General features: G+C 35.7%; 1 protein-coding gene across 1 annotated transcript in view; it reads left to right on the top strand.

Annotated features, from left to right (window-relative positions):
• The window catches only part of LOC145660935 (multicopper oxidase 3-like), a 50,886-nt gene that overhangs the window by 8,261 nt on the left and 22,270 nt on the right, over positions 1-20,355 (top strand). Inside the window, exons 3-5 of the mRNA XM_081726374.1 lie at positions 5,165-5,285; positions 6,870-7,080; positions 10,210-10,430. Of these exons, the coding sequence (XP_081582500.1) occupies positions 5,165-5,285; positions 6,870-7,080; positions 10,210-10,430 (553 nt within the window). The remainder of the gene's footprint in view (positions 1-5,164; positions 5,286-6,869; positions 7,081-10,209; positions 10,431-20,355) is intronic.

Raw genomic sequence — 20,355 nt, 5'->3', positions numbered from 1 at the left:
ATTATATTTTGATACTATTCTTTTCTTTTCCAAATTTTGCCGCCCACTAGACGTGCCGCCCTGGGCGGTGGCACGGCTCGACCCCCTCGCGCCGGCCCTGTATATATATATATATCTTAAATTATCGTATATCACGATAAATTATCGTAAAACTTATGGTTGGCAAGCCTGGTGGCGAGTGGTAACAAATGTGTGTTAATCAGTCGAAAGCAGCAGTCCGCCTTATGCAGAGTCGTTTTGACGGATGATTAGCGTCATACTAAAAGCCTGACTACTGCATGAAACATGTTAATCGAACTCTTTAGTATGGGACTAATCATGCGTCAGAACGACTCTGCATAAGGACCAGTGAGTCTTAAATTAGAAGAGAAAAGTGGTAACACCATAACAAAACCGTGCAAAGACGAATAACATGAGTGTATTACGATTGAAATAGCACGTGGGCGCAGTGCGCAACAATGCTTTTATGGACTTCGCGATTACCTTTCCGGCGAAATGTGGAAACAACTTCGCGGGAAGTACTACAACACAAAAGAAACCATCGTGCATGTCATTGGCGGTCCCTGCGGTAGATCGACAAAGATTGGCGCGCTGAAGGAGTAGGACGCCATCCACAGCCACAATCCTTTTTCATACACAGCAACTGAATTGGATCACCGAATTCCGCTACTAGTATGAACGGAAATATAAGCCAAGCAACTGATAGCCAGGGTTAAAAAAAAAAAAAAACGTTTAAAAAAAAGAACGTTTTTCATGTTTAAAACATGATTTTTTTGTTTAAAACGTTTTTAACGTTTAAAACAAAGTACTTTGTTTTAAACAAAAAAAGAAATGTTTAAAATGTTTGTTTAAAACAATGATCTAAATAGGCATATATATTACATTTTTAAACTCTTAGGTATTGCTTGCCATCTACATTCAACCGCTAGATCAAATTTCGGGAACTTCCCTAATCTCGATCCGCCCAAATGTTCAATTCCGGAGAAAGAAATCGGGATTTTCCCGATCTCCGCTCACAGAACATGTAGTTTAGTTTCTTTGTGTTACGTTCTACTGGTCGTCTGCATTCTTAACCTTTAATCGCCCATTGACGCAACTGCTGTGTCAGGGTTTTAAACCTCAATGGCTCAGTCTTAAACCTCAAATTAAGGCTTGAAGATGGTTTTGGTACCAATTTATTCCTGGGAGATGCAGGTTTGCTGATGTGCATTTTATGTATGTGGGAGGAGGGTAAATATCGTGTTTTTTCAACAGTTTTTTGGGGGTCATTCCCCCTCTTGGGGGATAGATTCATAAAAATTGTTACGTGAAGAAATGAAGTAGGCAACTACATGGTAATATCGTGTATTAGTACTTCTTGCTTATATGAGGGAGCAGGGAGGGGGCAAAGTTAGCCAATTTGTGGAGTTTAAGTTTTTTGACGTAAATTACATTTATTTTTACAACAAACATCAATAGCTCAGTCCTTAATTAAGCTAGAAAGATGATTTGGTACCAAAGTATTTTTGAGGGATAAAGCTTTCCGTCAGTTGCATTTTGTGTATATAGGGGGTACGTATGTACGGCCGAGAGAGGGAGGATGAAGTTGTTTTTTTTTTAATTTTTCATCATTTTTTTTCATCAGGTTTTGACGGGTATTCCTCCCCCTTTTGTGGTACATCCATAAAAATTGGTATGTGAAGCAATGAAGTAGTCCCCTACATGATAGTAACCTATATATGTACTTGTTGTTTATAGAGGAAGAGGGGTCAAATTTGGTTTATTTACATTTATTTTCCGGACGGTCCCATATAACACAAGATATATTTCACTGAAGTGATCTAGAAGCATAATTCTTGTTTGTATGCATGATGTGTGCAGCAAAAATGATTTGCATATGGACGTGGTACTATAGTGGGGGAGGGGAGAGAATGTCTCATTCAATGAATGTTTTTCTGCGCATATTTAAAAAAAATATTTCCTACATAAAACGAATTCATTACGCAATGGCAGCAATGGCTACCATTTCTTATATTATTGTCACAAGTATGTGGCTTATACATTAGCATCATTTTATCAGCGTAGGGTAACTGCAAGGTTTGCCAGGGCTCGCAAAGTCAATATTTTCATATTTTTAATGATTTTTTATGTCTGTTCTTTTTCTACGAATACGGCGGGAATTTCACGAAAGTTATCTCGTTGGAATTTGTGGTCTATAAGCTTTTCAATGGTGTATAACTCATGACTCTTTGATAATTAGGGGGGTCACCAGAGCCCCGAACGTGAGAGTCTACCATTTTGTTAAAATCCTTGGCGGGTGTCTAGAGTTAATTGTGTTGTAATGCCGTAGACACTAATCATTATTAGCTACCCACGTTGCACATAGAGATGTATCTTGAAAACTGTTTAGTCAAAATGTCATTTGCTCCTTGTAGTCTAGTTACTGCTCTTTTCTATGAGTTGTATTGTATTTGTCAGAGCACTTCTAGCTTATGATGTGAGAACTGTTCATTATTATGGAAATGATAGTGATCAAAAAATACCAAAGTTTTGAATTTGTGAATTTGTATCTTAGAATAGTGTATAGTGTGTTTAACCTCCGTTATTCTTGGAAATTAAGAAATGTTCAAATACTTCACTTGAATTTCTGTTGGTTTAGTTATACGCACACTGATGTGCACAATTTCGTTCAGTAATTGCTGTTATAATAAGAATATAACTCTGCTTGTAATTTACTCCATGCACAAATCCTGCGGAGGATGGGTTATTTGTTAGAAAATTAAATTAGCTTCTTCAATCTGATATTTTAGTTGTTTTAAACATGTCCAACCAGCATCGAAAAAAACCACGTTTAAAACAATTTGTTTAAAACGTTTAAAACAAACTGAATAAAACAACAGCCCTCGTTTTAAACATGTTTTAAACACTTGTTTTAAACATTGTGTTTTAAACATATCAACCCTGCTGATAGCAGACCCTGATACCTTTTTTGGTTTTATATGCTTTTTTTTCTTTCAACACCCACGGTTTTCTGGGTAGTGACGGGGTTGCCAGGACACATAAGAAATATATAGAAATGTATTAGCGCCTAGGCTATTAGACCATATTAGATGTAAATCTACGGCTTTAACTCAAATCACAGTACCTACCACCGCGAATCAAACCCGGCCTCCTGCACAAGCAGCGAAGTTCTAACGATTTAGGCACGAGGAATCTCATAGGTGTATACAGTGGCGTATTTACGATTTTGTTTCGGGAGGGGCTTTGCTAACTTTCGGGGGGGGGGGGGCTTTGCCTGGAAATGTGAAAATTCTGCAAGATATTTCATTTACTTTACTATACTAAGTAAGATTTCGGGGGGGTTAAGCCCGGAAGCCATCCCCCTAAATACGCCACTGGGTGTATATTTTGTTCTGTCAACAACATATTTCCACATTTACTTCTTTCCTTATTGATTGAATAATAATAATAATAATACTAATAATAATAATAATAATAATAATAATAATAATAATAATAATAATAATAATAATAATAATAATAATAATAATAATAATAATAATAATAATAATAATAATAATACATTGACCTGGAAATTCTTCATTTAGCAAATAGGGTGGTTGGAATCGGATCGGCTGCAGTGTCCCCGTGCGAAAGTTTCGATTTAAGACAATGTTTTTACGCTAGAGCAGACAGTGGCAGCAACTGCGGTGCTCCGTATGAAAGCTCTAGACCTAATTTAAAGCATGCTTCACAAACAGTCTCGCAATATGTAACAGGCATTCTTCTGTCCATAAAACTAGATACAAATTATAACAATGTAACCATCAATTTTTGTCCAGTCCTTAAAGTAACAGGAGAATATGACACTTCCATTAAAGATAGCTCATTGATCTTATATAGAGGATAATTTTTCTGTTTTTCTTGAAATGAACGGAATTTTAATTATTATTTTTCCCTGATTTCTTCTTCAAATGTATTTAATTGGCCCTTACACCATAAAAATTAATTTTGTTATACAAGTATACAGGTGCGTACCCTGAAATTTTTGTTGGAAGGGGTCTAAGCTTCGTAGCGAGGCCCAATACTACAAGCCATTACATCTATGTAGTATTGAACGGGTATTATTTTGCACCCGAAAAGAGATAAGTCATTATAAAATATCTCCACCTATATTTGCAATAAATAAATAAATAAATAAGTAAAAAATAGAACTATTGTTGGAAGGTAACTGAGTTAGTGAGTGCCAGTTTATGGAAATGAGGTTAATATGAACAAGGAATTAAGTTCAATGTGGGTTATTATGTTCGTTTATATGGTTTTTGCAGGATTATATTAAGTATTCGTTTATATTGCCTATATTTTATGTATGTATTCATATTGACAATTTCTGTGGATAATTTAAGTATGAGGAAGTTTATGTGTAGTTAGGCCGAACTAGTAAGCCTAACGCTATATGGGAAACTCTTGTTTATCTATCTACTGCAGCACCCACAAAAAATTCTATAATTGTAATAACTAGATTATTTTTATAAGAAAAAGAGTATGGATGAAGTGTACGATCAAATTTTAATCTAAACAATACTAAATAAATTTATATTGAATTCAAACTCAATTAGAAAATAAAGTAGGGTCATTTAACTATAGTTGAAACCACCATAATTAAATTCCATTTAATTTTAAAGAAAAAAAAAATCATATAAATCAATGGGCTAAGAAAAGAAAAACAAAACAAAGATGGCGTGTATACTGAACAGCGTTAATTACTAATCAATCAATTAATCAAACATACGGTATCTTGGCATATAGCATATCCTCTTGTGGTTTGAAAATGAATATACGAATATATATTGCATAGGAATAATATTTTTTTTTAATGTGTAAGTGTAGATTCAAATTGGTGTCATTAGATCATAACGCAAAAATCATATTCAAGTACGTTTTGCACTGATATTTTGTAAGGTTACTTGAAAATGTTTATTGTATTTCTAGTTGAAACCCAGAAAAATACCCGTAAGAGTCTTCTCTGCCGAAAACGAGAATGTTAAAAATGATTTTTCCAGGAGGAGGAAATCTCGTATTTAAATTTGAAAAGTTTTTTTAAATCATTATTTTCAATTAAATAAATTATTTTCAATAGCCTACGTGCCAGAACGAAATTTTGTTTCTATTTGTTTATTTGCAGTGCATGCGGAAATTGTACAACTGTAACCGAAGATTGTTATCGGCCGCAATGTGTTTCAGGGGATGGTTACGAAACTGCAATATCAACTATTAACAGGCAGTTGCCAGGACCAGAAATACAGGTAAATTCTGTATGATTTTAATAACTTAAAAAGAAAAATAATACTCATTCGGCAAATTTTGGATTTTAAAATAAAGAGAACTCTATATCGAATACATTAACTTAGGTAATAATTTAATAAAGCGAGTCTTGACTCGACTACGATAGACCTTATAGTTTTGGAGCTATGAACCTTTAAAATTCATTTTTTTCATGTTTTCGGCAGCCTATAAATCGGAAAGGAAGCATTTCTGCACCCAGGTTGGTCTATACTTTTTGTCTTATCTTTGTGTCAGGAATTACCTCCCAAACGTTGTTGGTGTTGTTTTGAATCACAATGTATATTTATTATACCCTGTAATTTGTTAAAACAACGTTAGTCAATCAAGTTTGAACATTAATATAACCTGGTATTGTGTTTGTGAATATGAAATTTAAGTCATAACATCATTACAATTCAAGGAATTATGTAATATTTTTGAAAATACTAAACATGGTGTGGTTTTATTTTTATATTATTTTCTTTTAGTTTCTCGAATGCTCAGTTTTCATGAATGATAAACAAACATTGATTCATATAATCCTGACTTACAATTGGGTGACTAGGTTTCGATCCCCTGTGAGGCCAGGATTTGTTCTCTAGTTCTCACCCTAGGGATTCACTTAGCAACTGAGGAACCTGATTGCAACATAAAATTTTGTGCGTAGCTATAATGACAAAATTATATCTATTTTAAACTGACGGTTCATTGACAGAAAGTCATAACCATTATTAACTGAAAATAAAATGAACGCCTAGAACTATACAAAGCAATGGCCTCTATTGATTGTAGGTTTAATTAGGAATTAACGTCTCTTCTCAGGACTGATGTTATCAGGGAAATTGACATTGATAGATCTTTTGTTCAGGGAAACTGTTCAGAATTTTTGCTTTTATTGTATGAGAATGCATCTTGACGTCAAACTAGAAACAACGTTTTCGGAATTGCATCTACGTACAAACTAATGGTCTTTATCAATAAATCTTTAGTTCTTCTGATTTGTTCAAAAGAAAATTTCAATTCTGCACCTGTATGCATATAAAGGTGGTAAGCATAATTATAACACAATAGGTATACGGGATTGTCTACATTGAGAAAAAAAATGTAGGTGGCGTACTTAAAAAGATAGGTTACACGCGTAATTCCTGTAGTTTTTGGACTTAACGTACAGCAGACGTATAACTGAAAACGCATGTTTTATAATAATTTCTGTATAAGTGTTCCATCTATACGTACTTTCCGTATGAAACAATGTAGGCGGTCAGGATCTCACATACAAATTGACGTATATAACATATAGCTGACGAAGGTAACATAAGTATATGCATGTGATATACGAGAAACTGTTAGATGTCAGACATCCTGCAACGGCATGATGTAACACCTAAGGGCAGTGCCAGGATACGGCAGGATAACGTATGCTCCGTACTGATTTCTATAATAAGCAAGAGGATACCGTATATTTGTGCAATATATCGCTGTCCGGAGAACGGATTTTTCTCTGTGTAATACTCTGAGAAAAAAATAGTTTATTTAAATGTCAATGGGTATTATTTTTATTTCAGGTTTGCAAAGGTGATATAATACTTGTAGATGCATACAACCAATTCATTAGTAAAGGCCTATCCCTACACTGGCATGGAATATCGCAGCGCGGAACACCTTTTATGGATGGTGTTCCGATGGTTACACAATGTGAATTTCCACCTGCTACAAGATTCAGATATAAATTCAGAGCTCGCGAAGCTGGAACATTTTTTTGGTATTCGCATGTTGGTAAGTTAGAGTAGGCCTACATAATTTAGTAAATGTTCGTATTAACGTACTACGTGGTATGCAAGCCAAACAGACCTAATAGACCTAACCATTATAGATTGTTAACACAATGTTAAGATAAAAGTAAAGATAAGTCTGAAACTTTCTAATCCTATGTGTTTGTTTTAAATCTTGGGCGCTTCTCTAATAGCTTTACATAAAAAAACAGGCGGCTCGTGAGGGAAGTCACACCGATAAAATTTAAAGATTTTTCGCATGAAACTAAAAGAAGAAATAATTCTCAACGTATAAATTGTAGTTTACAACAATTAATGCATTAGATAACCTTTATTGCCTTATTTTCAAGCGATAAAACATATTTCCACCAGTGTGACTTTCCTCACGAGTCGCCTCTGTATCGTGCGGTTATACAATACACAGTCATGTATAGTGAAGAAGCATGCCGTTGAAATAGATATACTAGGAGACAAAAGTTTTCTCCAAATATTTGCTCAAAAGATTCACAAAATTTTAACCAAACAGTATCCATTAAATCTAAAATAAAAACAGGACTCGCATTGTATGGACTAAGACAGTTATAATTCTGCATACGAATAACGTAGACATATGATAGAAGACGATTTACGGGAAATAAAATAAAATAGAAACATCTTTCTCACAGTATGTCAGGAAATCTGCCTGAAAGTGAACGTAAATAATGACATAGTGACGAGGCAAGAGTGTATTCGGTGAAACATGGTAAAACAATGACAACAACGTAGAAGTACAGTAAATGGATTTAAACTTAGATATAATAGTAAGAAATGAACGAAGTCAACAACGAAATAATTAAAAATACACTCGTTCCTAGTTTCAAGGCACTAAAAGGGGGAAACAACAATTCAATGTTGCCGATTTTCGGCAATCTCCGACAAGAACATTGCAGGGGTTAATTTCCGCCATTACATTACGAAAAAAGGGGGAAAATATAGTTTTACTCTTTTAATCAAGCACTCTATCTAATCTCACAATGTAAAATACCTGTGCAGTATATAGGTTTTATAGACTGAATCGGCGGCTATAGATTTTGCCCGTTGCTTCCGAAGGCCGTTAACCTCTTAACTGACAATGACGACTCAACTCGTTATGATAATTTGGCTTGTATTTGCAGTCTGACAACTATGTTCGTTATAATAAGATTCCTATTGGGCGTGACAAATTGATACGTATTTTTCGTGGGACGTAAAACTCAAAATATTTCATTTCATTTCATAATACGTAATTTATTCCCCATTCAGATGCAACTTTCTGATTTGGCAACTCCTCAGTTAACAGGTTAAATGAAGATCCGTTAAACCGAGGGATGAGTGTACAATTTGGCAAGACTATTGCTGCAAATAACATTAAGAAATTATAGGTAAAAATCTATAAAAGTATTATTCTCCCTGTTCGATTCTATAGACGTGAAAATTGATACAGGTAGTATGTAAATAAGAGCACATGAACACAGGTTTTTCGAAGCAAAGATTAGAGGAAAATATTATATAGAAAAGGGATATGAAGAAATGAAAAAAGAAAAGATATGAACAGAAACATAAACAATACAGAACTTCACAGAAGTCAGAAATCGCTGAAAATAATGTGGATATTAAAATCGAGGTGCTTAAATTGAAAGAGAAGCGTCGTTTACTTGAGATATTTAACTTAACTAGGTGGCAGGATTAGATGATTGGTTAAATCAAGGACATGCCATAATGATATGAAACAATATCTTAGGGAGATGAGGTGGCGGTTCCTAATGGAAGTCATATAGAGAAATATTGGAATTTTATCGTTGCAGCCTGGAGAAGAACTCGCCTAGTGAACTAATTTAGGTATATAATAACTGCCCTTCAATGAGTTTCCTTCTCTTCCTTTCTTGTGATAGAATTTTGACTTTTGCTGATTTAACTTCTCTCAAGAACTGCCACTGAGCAGATGAATAACAAGAATCCTGAAATAACAAAAGTATTGGAACTTGACGCTTAATTTTCGGTAGGGACACTCGATCGGAAAGGTATAACTGCTGCTTTTTTTTTTTTTTTTAGGCCAGCTATTCTGAGTGAGTTTTTTCTTGGGTTTTGACTCAGTGATTGAACGCTTACTTCTGGTACGTGGAGCCTTAGTTCGATCCCCGTCTAAGTAAATTTGTGATGGACAACATCGTGTCCGTGGGTTTTCTCGGGGTATTCTCATTCCCTCTCACAATTCTCATACCAGCATGCTTCCATCGTCATTCATTTGCCCTAATCATCATCTTCCTGACCTTAAAGGGCATAATGGTGGGACGTTAAACTCAAGGATTTCATTTCATTTAATGTTCAGTGGCGTTAGTAATCACGTTTTTCGTGGAATCCAGCTCCAGATGACGACTCTATCGGCTTTTATGAACTGTCTGTAGTCGTTCTATCATTGATAGTGCAGCTCATATATTCATACATTATTGCACAAAATCCTTTCATGTATGCCTTTCGCTCATAGTCAATACTAATTGATTGGAGAAAGGGAATCGATTTTTATCTGTCTCGATAGATAGGAATAACAACTGTTGCTTGACCACTCGAATGGTAAATGATGGTGAAGTGTTGATTATGTCACCGCTGCTGTGTGGCAGTGGAGTACTGTTTTTTAAAATTTCGATTGAGAACTATGTGAGTCCTTAAATGTGATATATGCCTAAACACTTCATCAAAATACAGCTTTTTAAAAAGTCAAATTTTCACTTTATTCTTATTTATTGGAAACGAGTCATATGACCATACAGTATTCAATACTTTAGTGTAGACAAAAAGTTTTGCTTTTAGTGATAACCCAACATACATAATCTTCAAATATTTAATGTATGGATTTGAATGTTTACATGTGTAATATGGGGGCTAGTTTTTCAACCTCCGGTGAAGTGTAGTATACAAGCAAAACGAACGTGAATGAAGTTTTATTTACAAAAGTCAAGTACGATAAAATTTATGTTCTAACATAGTAACCGTGACTATTAAGGCATTTGTCATTGACACCCGCGTTTCTAACGACTCTAGCAGAGGTTTAAGAAAATAGCCCTCGAATTTAGAAATTAAATCAAGTTTTAGGAAAATGATTTATTTCCATTTTTAGGATTCGAGAGGATTGATGGCATATCTGGACCATTGATTGTACGTCAAAAGAAGAGCAAGGATCCATCTGGTAAATTATATGACTATGATGATCCAAAGCATTACATATTCATTCAAGACTTAATGCATGAAATTACACTTAATAACTTTCCTGGTCGAAGACTTCGTGACGCAGATATCTCTACTGACAGTTATGTTATTAATGGTAGAGGTAAATACACTGTAAGTAAATAGTTTGTATCTCTTGTTTGTGTTTGTGTAAAATTGACCACGTTACAAACGTTACATTAGAGAATATTTCGAAATTTCGAAAGAAATGTGTTCTTTTTTGTATGTCGTACTCAATATATTAAACAGTATCATACTTACAGCTCCAGGGAAGACACTTTGAGACAATAAATATTCTGGAAGGATAGTGGTAATTCATTTCTTTTATGAAAGTAGTGTACCGACGTTTGTGTAAAGTAACTGATGTGCAAACAAGTATTTACTAATTAGAGAATCTTTATACTTTTTCGAAGTAATTGGAAATGACTGTTGCAGTCGGTTTCGTAGCCACTGCCAATGCGACTTCTGTCGTGTATAACTCAGCAGCAGCCACTATACTATTGAGATACTGTATATAGTGCGATTCGTTAACTTTCGGAAGTACTTTGTTTATGGGTTTGTTTCTTCAGACAAGAACTGCGGAAGCAGAAGTTTGACAAACTTGTTGCGTAATATTTTCTGTATGTGTTAAATATTGTATATTTTCTTTACGTATATTGATAATAATAATCTACTTACATTACGCATTCTACGTACTTTAACCTTTAACACTTCACCTAAAATCTTGTGCAGTAATTATGTTAAGTAAGGATAAGAAAGTTTTGTTAGAAAATTAAATCTTTAAGTTTAACGTCCCACGGTTATGCCGGTTAAGGAGACGGTGATAATGAGAAATGAGTGAAATGGTGGAATGAAGAAAGTAGGAGGAAACGGGAGAACCCCGAGAAAACCCACGAGCACGGTGTTTGTCCACCACAAAGTTCACTTGGCGGGGGCTGGGATCAAACCCGGGACTCCAAGCACCAGAGGTGAACGCTCTACCACTGAGACACCACGGCCCCGAAAGTTTTGTTAAGATTCCTTCATTAAAGTTACATGTGTGCTATATACTACTGATATACAGATAATGAACAAAATAATAATATGAACACGTAACAGAAAATCGGAATAATTTTTCTTCCATTACGACATCTAACACAAAAGTCCGCCACCTGGTAGAAGTGAAGGTAAAGGTATCTACCAGCACCAACCGTACGTTCTGAGTGAATATTTTGCTACCAGTCAAACGCCAGGAGCTCGATAATAAAATATCTTATGTTGTTAATGACGTTTTCTAATCAAACAGTCCAAACCACAGTAGCTAAATCAATTAAAGAAATGGGAAAGCACAAAAGTTTTAGCTTTAAGGAGCCAGGGAGTAGAGATATAGAAGATATATGATGCCACTTTGTGTAAGTATTTATGTTGATGGAAAAAAATATTGCAATGCTTTTATGGAACGTGAAGCATTCCGTAAAAGTGTTGCAATATTCTTAATATGAAATACATAAGTTAACACTTATTTCTGACTTATGTAATTCATATTAAGAACATTGTGCGCGCAATATGTTAATTGAGAGAAGCTTTTCGCTAGCAAGGGCGGCTCTAAGAGAACTTCACCAAAGCAACTAAAATTGCTACAACATTGTTATCATTTCCAATATAGTTATACCGGGCTGGAAATTCTTTAATAACTAAAAGCCGTAAACTTATGGATAAGGTAAGGCTTATACTATAATTATTGTCGACAATATTGATGATTCGGCTTTCTGCTTTTGTCAGATAATGGTCTATGGTAATATAATTTACTTGCTATGAATAGCTCGATTTCTACCAAATTTGCAGATAAGATCTTTTGCCTTTGTTTGATCAGTAGTTAACTATTTTGGGATTTTAAAGGTAGCCCTAAATTTTAGATTTTCAGTCAGGCAGCTAGTGCAGCATTACTATTTACCCTAGAATAATGGCCCATACCTCATTCTATGATATTACCTACGAAATATTCGATACTTGCGCCCCTCGCAGGAAAAACTCTACCTCGAAATTTCCGTGCTGGTTTACTAAGGATATAATTAATAAATTGAAGGCTAAGGCAAGTTATCGTAGGAAATTTCAACTAAAAACTAGCAATAGTATCTCCTGTTACATGGAATTTTCTCGTTTCAGAAGAGAAGTTAAAATTCACATCAAATTAGCCTATGAAACATTCGTATATAATACTGAAAATATTTTTACTAAGAATTCAAGTGAATTGTGGAATTTTAATCTGTGTAGTAACGAGGAAATAGCTAATACTTTTGCGAAGTATTTTAGTTCAGTGTATGATTCCTCTTCAGAAACGATATTGATCCCAACATAGATCTGGAAGATAACAGATATGGTAGCATAGGGGCACTAAATATTTGTCAGATAGATTTGAAGGAAACAGAAATGGCTATTAAAAACCTTAAGTCCAAAACGGCAGTTGGTTCTGACGGATTTCCCTCCTACATTGTGAAGGGTTGCGCTGATATATTTAAATATTCTCTATTAATTGCATTCAATTTATCACTAAGAACAAGCACTTTCCCAGACAAATGGAAAACAGCTTTAATTTGTTCAATTCCGAAGTCCAACAATAGTCAAGATATTACCAACTTTCGACCCATAGCAACATTACCTGCTTTTGCCAAAGTATTTGAGCATATCTTGTATCGACGAATCCTTAATCACGTCAAAACGGTTATCTCAATTAAACAACATGGCTTTATTTCACAAAGATCCACAATAAAAAATCTTGCAATTATTACAGATTTTATAGCGAATTCATTAGATGTAGGCAGCCAAGTAGATGTGATTTATATTGACTTTGAAAAAGCATTTGATAAAATTAATCATAACATATTACTATTTAGAAAAATTAAAGCTTTTCCACTTTTGTCCGTCCCACGATTAAATTCTTCTCACCATACCTATCTAATCGTAAACAATCCGTTCTTTTTAATGCATACAAATCTAAAGAATATATTGAATCCTCAGGAGTCCCTCAGGGTTCAAATTTAGGACCATTGTTATTTCTCTTGTTTATTAATGATTTACCTGACTATATTCCTGACCATGAAAAATTACTATATGCCGATGATCTAAAAATATGCCAAAATAAATTCTGTAGACGACAATATAAAGCTGCAGCAAGGTCTAGATCATACTAGTAACTGGTGCTCTTCGAATCAATTTGGGGTCAAGGCAAGCAGGTGCAAAGTATTATCATTCACTAGGAGCAAATCACCTCGTCACTTAAATTATGAAATTAGTACATATATAGTAAATAGGCATGATTCAGTTAAAGATCTTGGTGTTACGTTTGATCCTAAGTTAACGTTTGACAATCATATTGTAAATATAAGAAGTGAAGCATTCAAGCTATTAGGATTCATAATTAGAACGGGAAAAGAATTTAAGAACTGTTCAACATTATAGAAGTTGTACAATGCATATGTTCGCTCAAAGTTAGAGTATGCCTCTACTATTTGGAATCCGACTCACATAAAACATCGTAAGCAATTAGAAAAAATACAGACACTTTCTTTTTAAATTTCTAACATACAAAGAAACTCATATTTATCCTACTTATGAAAGCTGAAAAACCATACTTGCTAACTTTAATCTTCCTACACTAGAACAAAGGGGACATATGATTGATTTATTATTCATTCAAAAAGTAACGCAAAATATTTTGGATTGTCCTGATTTAGTTTCTTTATTGAATTTTCATGTCCCCACATTAAAAGTACGTAGAAACACTGGTCTTTATTACTGCAAGAAATCAAAAACTAATATAATGATGAAATCACCAATTTGGAGGACAACAGCTTTGTATAATAGAATGTGTGCAAATAACAATGAATTAGATATATGTGATATGTGGCCTAAGACATTTAGAAATGCCATTATCATCAGTTATCAAGAGTTGTGAACTCAAGTTATGTTATCAGGAGTTATGAACATGTAATTGCGTAATTTACAACCCTGATGATTGACACAGTGCCTGTTGTGTTGACAATAAATAAATAAATAAATAAATTCTCTTCAGAATAAAGCAACCTTCCGATCGGTACCACTCACATGTTCGTATCGTCCATACCTGAAAAGGAGAATACGAGGTGTGGCAATTAAATAATGAGACTGCCCACCTCCTGTCGCGCAGGATCGTGGGGGGAGCTAGCTACTGATGTGTTGTAGATCTTGAGCCTTCATGAGCAGCCACTGTTTGTTTCATGATTCTGAAAGCTTTTCTTTTCTTTGCAGGCTTGCAAGAGGACAGTGTTCTGTCGTAGTCCCGGAACCATGGTGAAAAGTAAAGTTGAGCAGCGCATTAACATCAAATTTCTGGTGAAATTAAACAAAACACCGTCGGAATGTTGTGCAATGTTAAAAGAGGTGTATGGTCATAATGCTGTGTCACGTGCGCGAGTTTTCGAATGGCACAAACGATTTTCAGAAGGTAGGGAGGAGGTTGAAGATGATGAACGACCCGGCCGCCCTTTGAGTTCAAGAACAGACAAAAATGTTCAAAAAATTAATGAACTTGTGCGGAAAGACAGACGTCTGAGCATTCGGATGATCGCAGACATGACGAACATTAACAAAGAGACAGTAAGACAAATTTTGCATGACAATTTAAACATGGCAAAAGTTTGTGCAAAAACTGTCCCGAGAAACCTCTCGCAGGAACAAAAAGACATTCGAAAGACCATTTGCTGTGACGTCATGAAACGACTCAAAGCAGAACCAGACTTGCTAAGACGTGTCATCACATGTGATGAAACATGGAATTTCCAGTATGACCCTGAGACTAGGCGTCAATCCATGCAGTGGAAGACTCCCACAACGCCAAGAATGATAAAGCACGAATGAGCAAGTCGAAAGTGAAGGCAATGCTTATCGTTTTTTTCGATAGCAGGGGTATCATCATGACTGAATGGGTGCCTCAGGGTCAAACGGTGAATCAGACCTACTACAAAGAAATCCTAATCAAGCCGAGGGAAAGAATCAGGAAGAAGAGACGGATTTGTGGAAGAACGATGCATGGATCCTCCACCACGACAATGCGCCTGCCCCTAATACCCTTTCTGTGAAACAGTTTTTAGCAGTGAAGCGCATTCTTCGTGCTCGATCATCCTCCGTATTTCCCAGACTCGTGCTCGACTATCCTCCCTGTGACTTTTAGCTATTCCCAAAAGTGAAAAGTGCATTGAAGGGAACACATTTTCAGTTTGTAGAAGAGGTGAAACGAAAAACGGCAGAGTTGTTGAACAGGGTGACATCTGATGACCTATAGCATTACTTTGAACAACGGAAGGCACGTATGCAGTGGTGTATAGATACGGGGGGGAGTATATTGAAGGGGATAACAGTCAATTGTAACTTTCTTTGCAATACATGACATTTATGACACCAGTCTCATTATTTAATTGCCACAACTCGTACAAGGAAAACGGGAATTTTTCTGAAAAATAATCTTTTTCAAAAGTTTAGACCCTCTAGAACAGCCCTGTGTTAAAGCACAGATCTCAAAATCACTTGAAAATGGTGTAACACGAGTGCTCTGTCTGATGTTCATGTTGACTATCCCTAAACCGGCACCCCAGTCTCTACCGTCTCTGTGAAGCGCAAACAGCCAAGTTTCGTTACTACGATAAACTGCTGTGAGATCGAAGGACATGGGATAAAAGAACGCTTGTAAGATGTATAATGTCCCGAAGACTACTCTTAGAAAGTTGTTTAAAGAAAAGTATGTCGATCCAATGACAACGGTAAGTTTTACACGTCAAAATGTTCACAAATTCTTCAATATTTTGGAAGAGGAATTTCAGAAGCATAATTACCCGCATGACCGAGTTCATAACGTCGATGAGTGGGTTGATCGTCGTCCACAGTAAAATTCCTCAAGTAACTGCCCTTCGTGGCAAGCGACAGATTGCATCACTGTTATCCGCTGAGCGTAGTGCAATAATTACCATCGTTATTTGCATGAATGCAGCTGGTGGATTTGTTCCACCTATGGTAATTTTCCTACGTAACAACAAATTTGTCCAGCTACAGCGTGGTGTTCCTCCTGGAACAAATACTGAAGTTCATTCCTCGAGTTGGACACAAATGAAATGGTTCCAACATTTCGTCAAGGTCACTAAGCCCACAGAAGTCTCCAATATTATTAATTCTCGATGACCACTTTCCCCATACAAGAAATATGGACGTTATCAGTTAGGCTAGAGAAAATCATGTTATAATCATCTCTCTTCCTCCGCATTTTACACATAAGCTCCAGTCTCTGGATAGAAGTTTCATGTCATCGTTAAAAGCGTATTACAGCGAAGAAGTGCGACAGTGGTTGCTGACTTGTAATGAGCCTCTTAGCACGTATTATGTTATGGAGCTTTTCGGTAGAGCTTACGTAAAGCGTCAGAGAGCAGAAATTGCAATTAACGGATTCCTTGTGGCCGGGCTTTACCCTATAAATAGAAACGTATTTGATGAGTCAGATTTCATTCTTGCAGCAGGAAAGGAAAGGTCTCCAATCTACGACTTCGATGAGGATAACATTTAAATGACGCCCCCTAAGGAAGAAAACGAGCCACTGGGGAACCGGAAACCGAACATCTACAGCAACAACAACTTCTTGCCTTCGAGAGATCAGCAACCATGTCAGTTACTAACGAATATCCTTTGTCGAACTGTGATCCATCTACTTCACATAGTACATCTTCTTTCGAAGTTTTCAACCATCTACCTCTGCAAATGGTTCTACAGTTCCCGCAACTTCTACATCTTTCCAGACAAGATCTTTTTCTGTTTTTCCTATGCCTCAAGCAAAGAAAACAATATCTATAAGAGGTCGCAAACCGAGCTGTGTTAGTGTCATCACCTCGTCTCCATACAAAACTAACTTCAGGTTTCAATTGACATAAGAATGACTGCATCTGTACTTGGAAGAGGTTGTGGTAAAAAGCGAGCTCAGCAAACACAATCGCGTCAAGACTTATGAGGAATCCAGTGATTCTGAAAGCTCAGTATCTCAGAATTCATGTCTCTCGTCAACCTTGAAATCCCATTGAATACACTGCTCCACCAGAAAATGATGTTTCATGTATATTCTGTTCAGAGAAATTTAGTGACGATCGTGCTGGTGAAATGTGGGCTATGTGTTAAGACAGGGCACATGTTGAATGTGCTGAAGCTGACAAAGACTATTACATATGTGACTTTTGTCGATGATTGTGATTGGTGTTTTCTTTTTTTCTTTTTTTTTTGTTTGTTCGTTTATTGAACAGTTTTCATAATTATATTGAATATTTACGCAAAAGAGCGCATATATACAATGAAAATAAAAAACGTTTATATTTCTTCAATATTTTTGTGTTTTATCAGTCAAAGTACTTATATTTTCTAAAATAAAGTCGTGGTACGTCATTATCTGGTCATAATTAATTTTCTTCAGTACATTTGGTAATTTTTAGGTAACTCACTGCAAGTAGTATATGAGGGTCAGATTTAGGCTACATTTTTCAGACTCACGAATTTGATAGGTTTCAGAAGAAACTTCACTGCTTCAACCACGCCAGGTTTATCAACTTTCTACTGCCAACTGGACATAAGAAACTTGTTTAACTTCTTATATCGAATATTTAAAAAGGGCAAATTCTAATTCTGCGAATTATACGACTGAAAAACAAACTGGAGTGCCAGATTTGGCTACTTTCCCATCTTTCTCTCTCTCTTTCTCTATACATATACATGTGTGTGTGTGTGTTCTTGAATCCCATAAAACCTTTTAGACAGCATTTGCGAGAGAACAAAATAAGCCTTTTGCGTCGTACTCTTGAAGGAAAACAGATGACGTCATGATCCCTACCAACTTGACGAGCTCCTTAAAACACATGTGACCTGTTCCATAATGCATACAAGACTGAACAATAAGAAAATCCAGCAGTAATAGATGTTATATGAGCGTTTTAGGACAATACACACGTATGGCATACAACATGTATATACCATAAATCCAGAAAGGGTTAATATCTAATTATTTCTCTCGTATACCTAATGCCACATGTTTCTCTTCGTTGTCAAGTGACTGACGCAAGTGATCATGGGTTCAATTTCATTGACCTCGGTACTCAAGTAGTGGTCGATACAAACTAGAGTACCGATCACAAACTAGAGTAGTGATCGATACATATTTTAAACAGCAAGTCCTGTCTTATATAGTCTTGGAGCTGAAAAAAGACGTTAAACAACTAAGTTTGCCAAAAACATCTAATCAATTAATGCAATATGGCTATGCTAGTTTGAAGTTAACATTCCTTTCAGCACCAAGAATGTATAAGAGGACGACATGCAGCTTAACATGAGATCTGAACCACATGAACTCCCACTCGGAATCAAACCCTAATCTCCTTCGCCAAAGACGTGAACGCTAGTAGGGAAAACCAGAAAATATCATAATGTCGGTCAATATAGTATGTTATATGATCACTCCTTTCCTAACAAACGGCACATTTCTTTCCTAATAATACTCTTTCCTATTAACTGGAACTCTCGCGACTTTGTCTTGCACTCGTCATCCAGTGGCTCCGACCACTCGATTAGACATGTTGCAGTTTCTGAGAATTGAGAAAGTAGTACACAATGACTTTACCCATAACCTTACCCTTGAAAACACGGGAAGACGTACAAAATATTTGTTGCAATCTTTTGATATAACGCCTCCTACTTAGTTAGCAACACTTGCTTTTTCAGATTTCCTCGGCAGCTGAATACTCAGGTCTGGCTTACACGCTTATTCTGAGCTAAGAGAAATAGTGGTAACGCTAGGGAGCACTTTCCTGAATTACACTCTTAGACTCTTTTTGGTGATTGGTCTTCAGTTTAAAGTCCCGTGTTAGCACTATGGCTATGACACGTACAGTAAAAGTTTATCATGGGATTTGAAACACATAAACTTAATTAGAGATCGAACTCAGCGTGTGGTCCCTGGTTTGATTTCAGCTCGTGCCAAGTGAACTTTATGTGGAAAAACGACGCATATGTTGGTTTCCTCGGGTTTCTCTCTTTTCCTCTCACTTTTTTTAACTCCTTCTTTCCATTTCGTTCATCATCAACAGCATTGTCTCCTTTAGCCTTGAAGCATAATTATATTACGCTAAACTTTAAAAAATAATAATAAATAAAATCATATTATCTGTAGAAATTTGAAAAATATCGTGCATGGTACGCATGAGCTCTGTGTGATACAATATTCCAGTAGCTTTATTTGATCAAGTTTTGTAATGACATTCAAATCGATCTGCAGCAATACTTCATCAATTTCTGTTGATTCGTAAACTCGAATGACAATAAAATTTATAGTTTAATATATTAAAACAAAGGATTAATTGATCTAAAACTTCAGAATTTTGTTTGTAATATCAAAGCAGAACGTAATTTTCAAACCATATTTACCTACTGGAACTTAGTTATCTCATCACGGAGGGCCCCTCATGAGATTTTTTACTGTAGAACATTGTAATTATCACTGCATTAAAGTATCAAATTTTAAACTTAGAAAAACAATAGAATTATGTACATACAATTTATTAGTGTGTAGCTCACACATAAAGTTTCATGGTTCTATTCTCAACTGCTTAGCAGACCTAGTGAATGAAAAGAAAATGAAAACCCAAATTCTCTCTTAGGGGCCACATTAAGTAAATTCCCACCTAGGATACACAGAGAAAACTTATATAAAATTTCATGTCTATGCTCGACTGCTTAACATAGTGAACGAAAAGAAAATGAAAACCCAATTCCCCTCTTAGGGACCGCATTAAGTGAATTTCCATCTAGAATACACAGAGGAAACGTATATAAAATTTCATAGTTGTTCGCCTGACAGTTTCAGAGATCCAACGAATGGAAAAAAGTATTTCAACTCCATCTTTCTCCTTAAGGCTTGCATACTTATATCGAGTGTTGCAAAATAAGTGTTACAACTCTTGGGAGGTGACTCCTGCCACTGAGACAAGAAAAAAAGTTCTCTTCA

Source organism: Thermobia domestica, chromosome 9 (genome assembly GCF_964235325.1).
Source record: "Thermobia domestica chromosome 9, izTheDome1.hap1.1, whole genome shotgun sequence".
Taxonomy (NCBI): Eukaryota; Metazoa; Arthropoda; class Insecta; order Zygentoma; family Lepismatidae; genus Thermobia; species Thermobia domestica.
The sequence above is the reverse complement of the archived record's forward strand: the minus strand, read 5'-3'. Positions and strand labels throughout refer to the sequence as shown.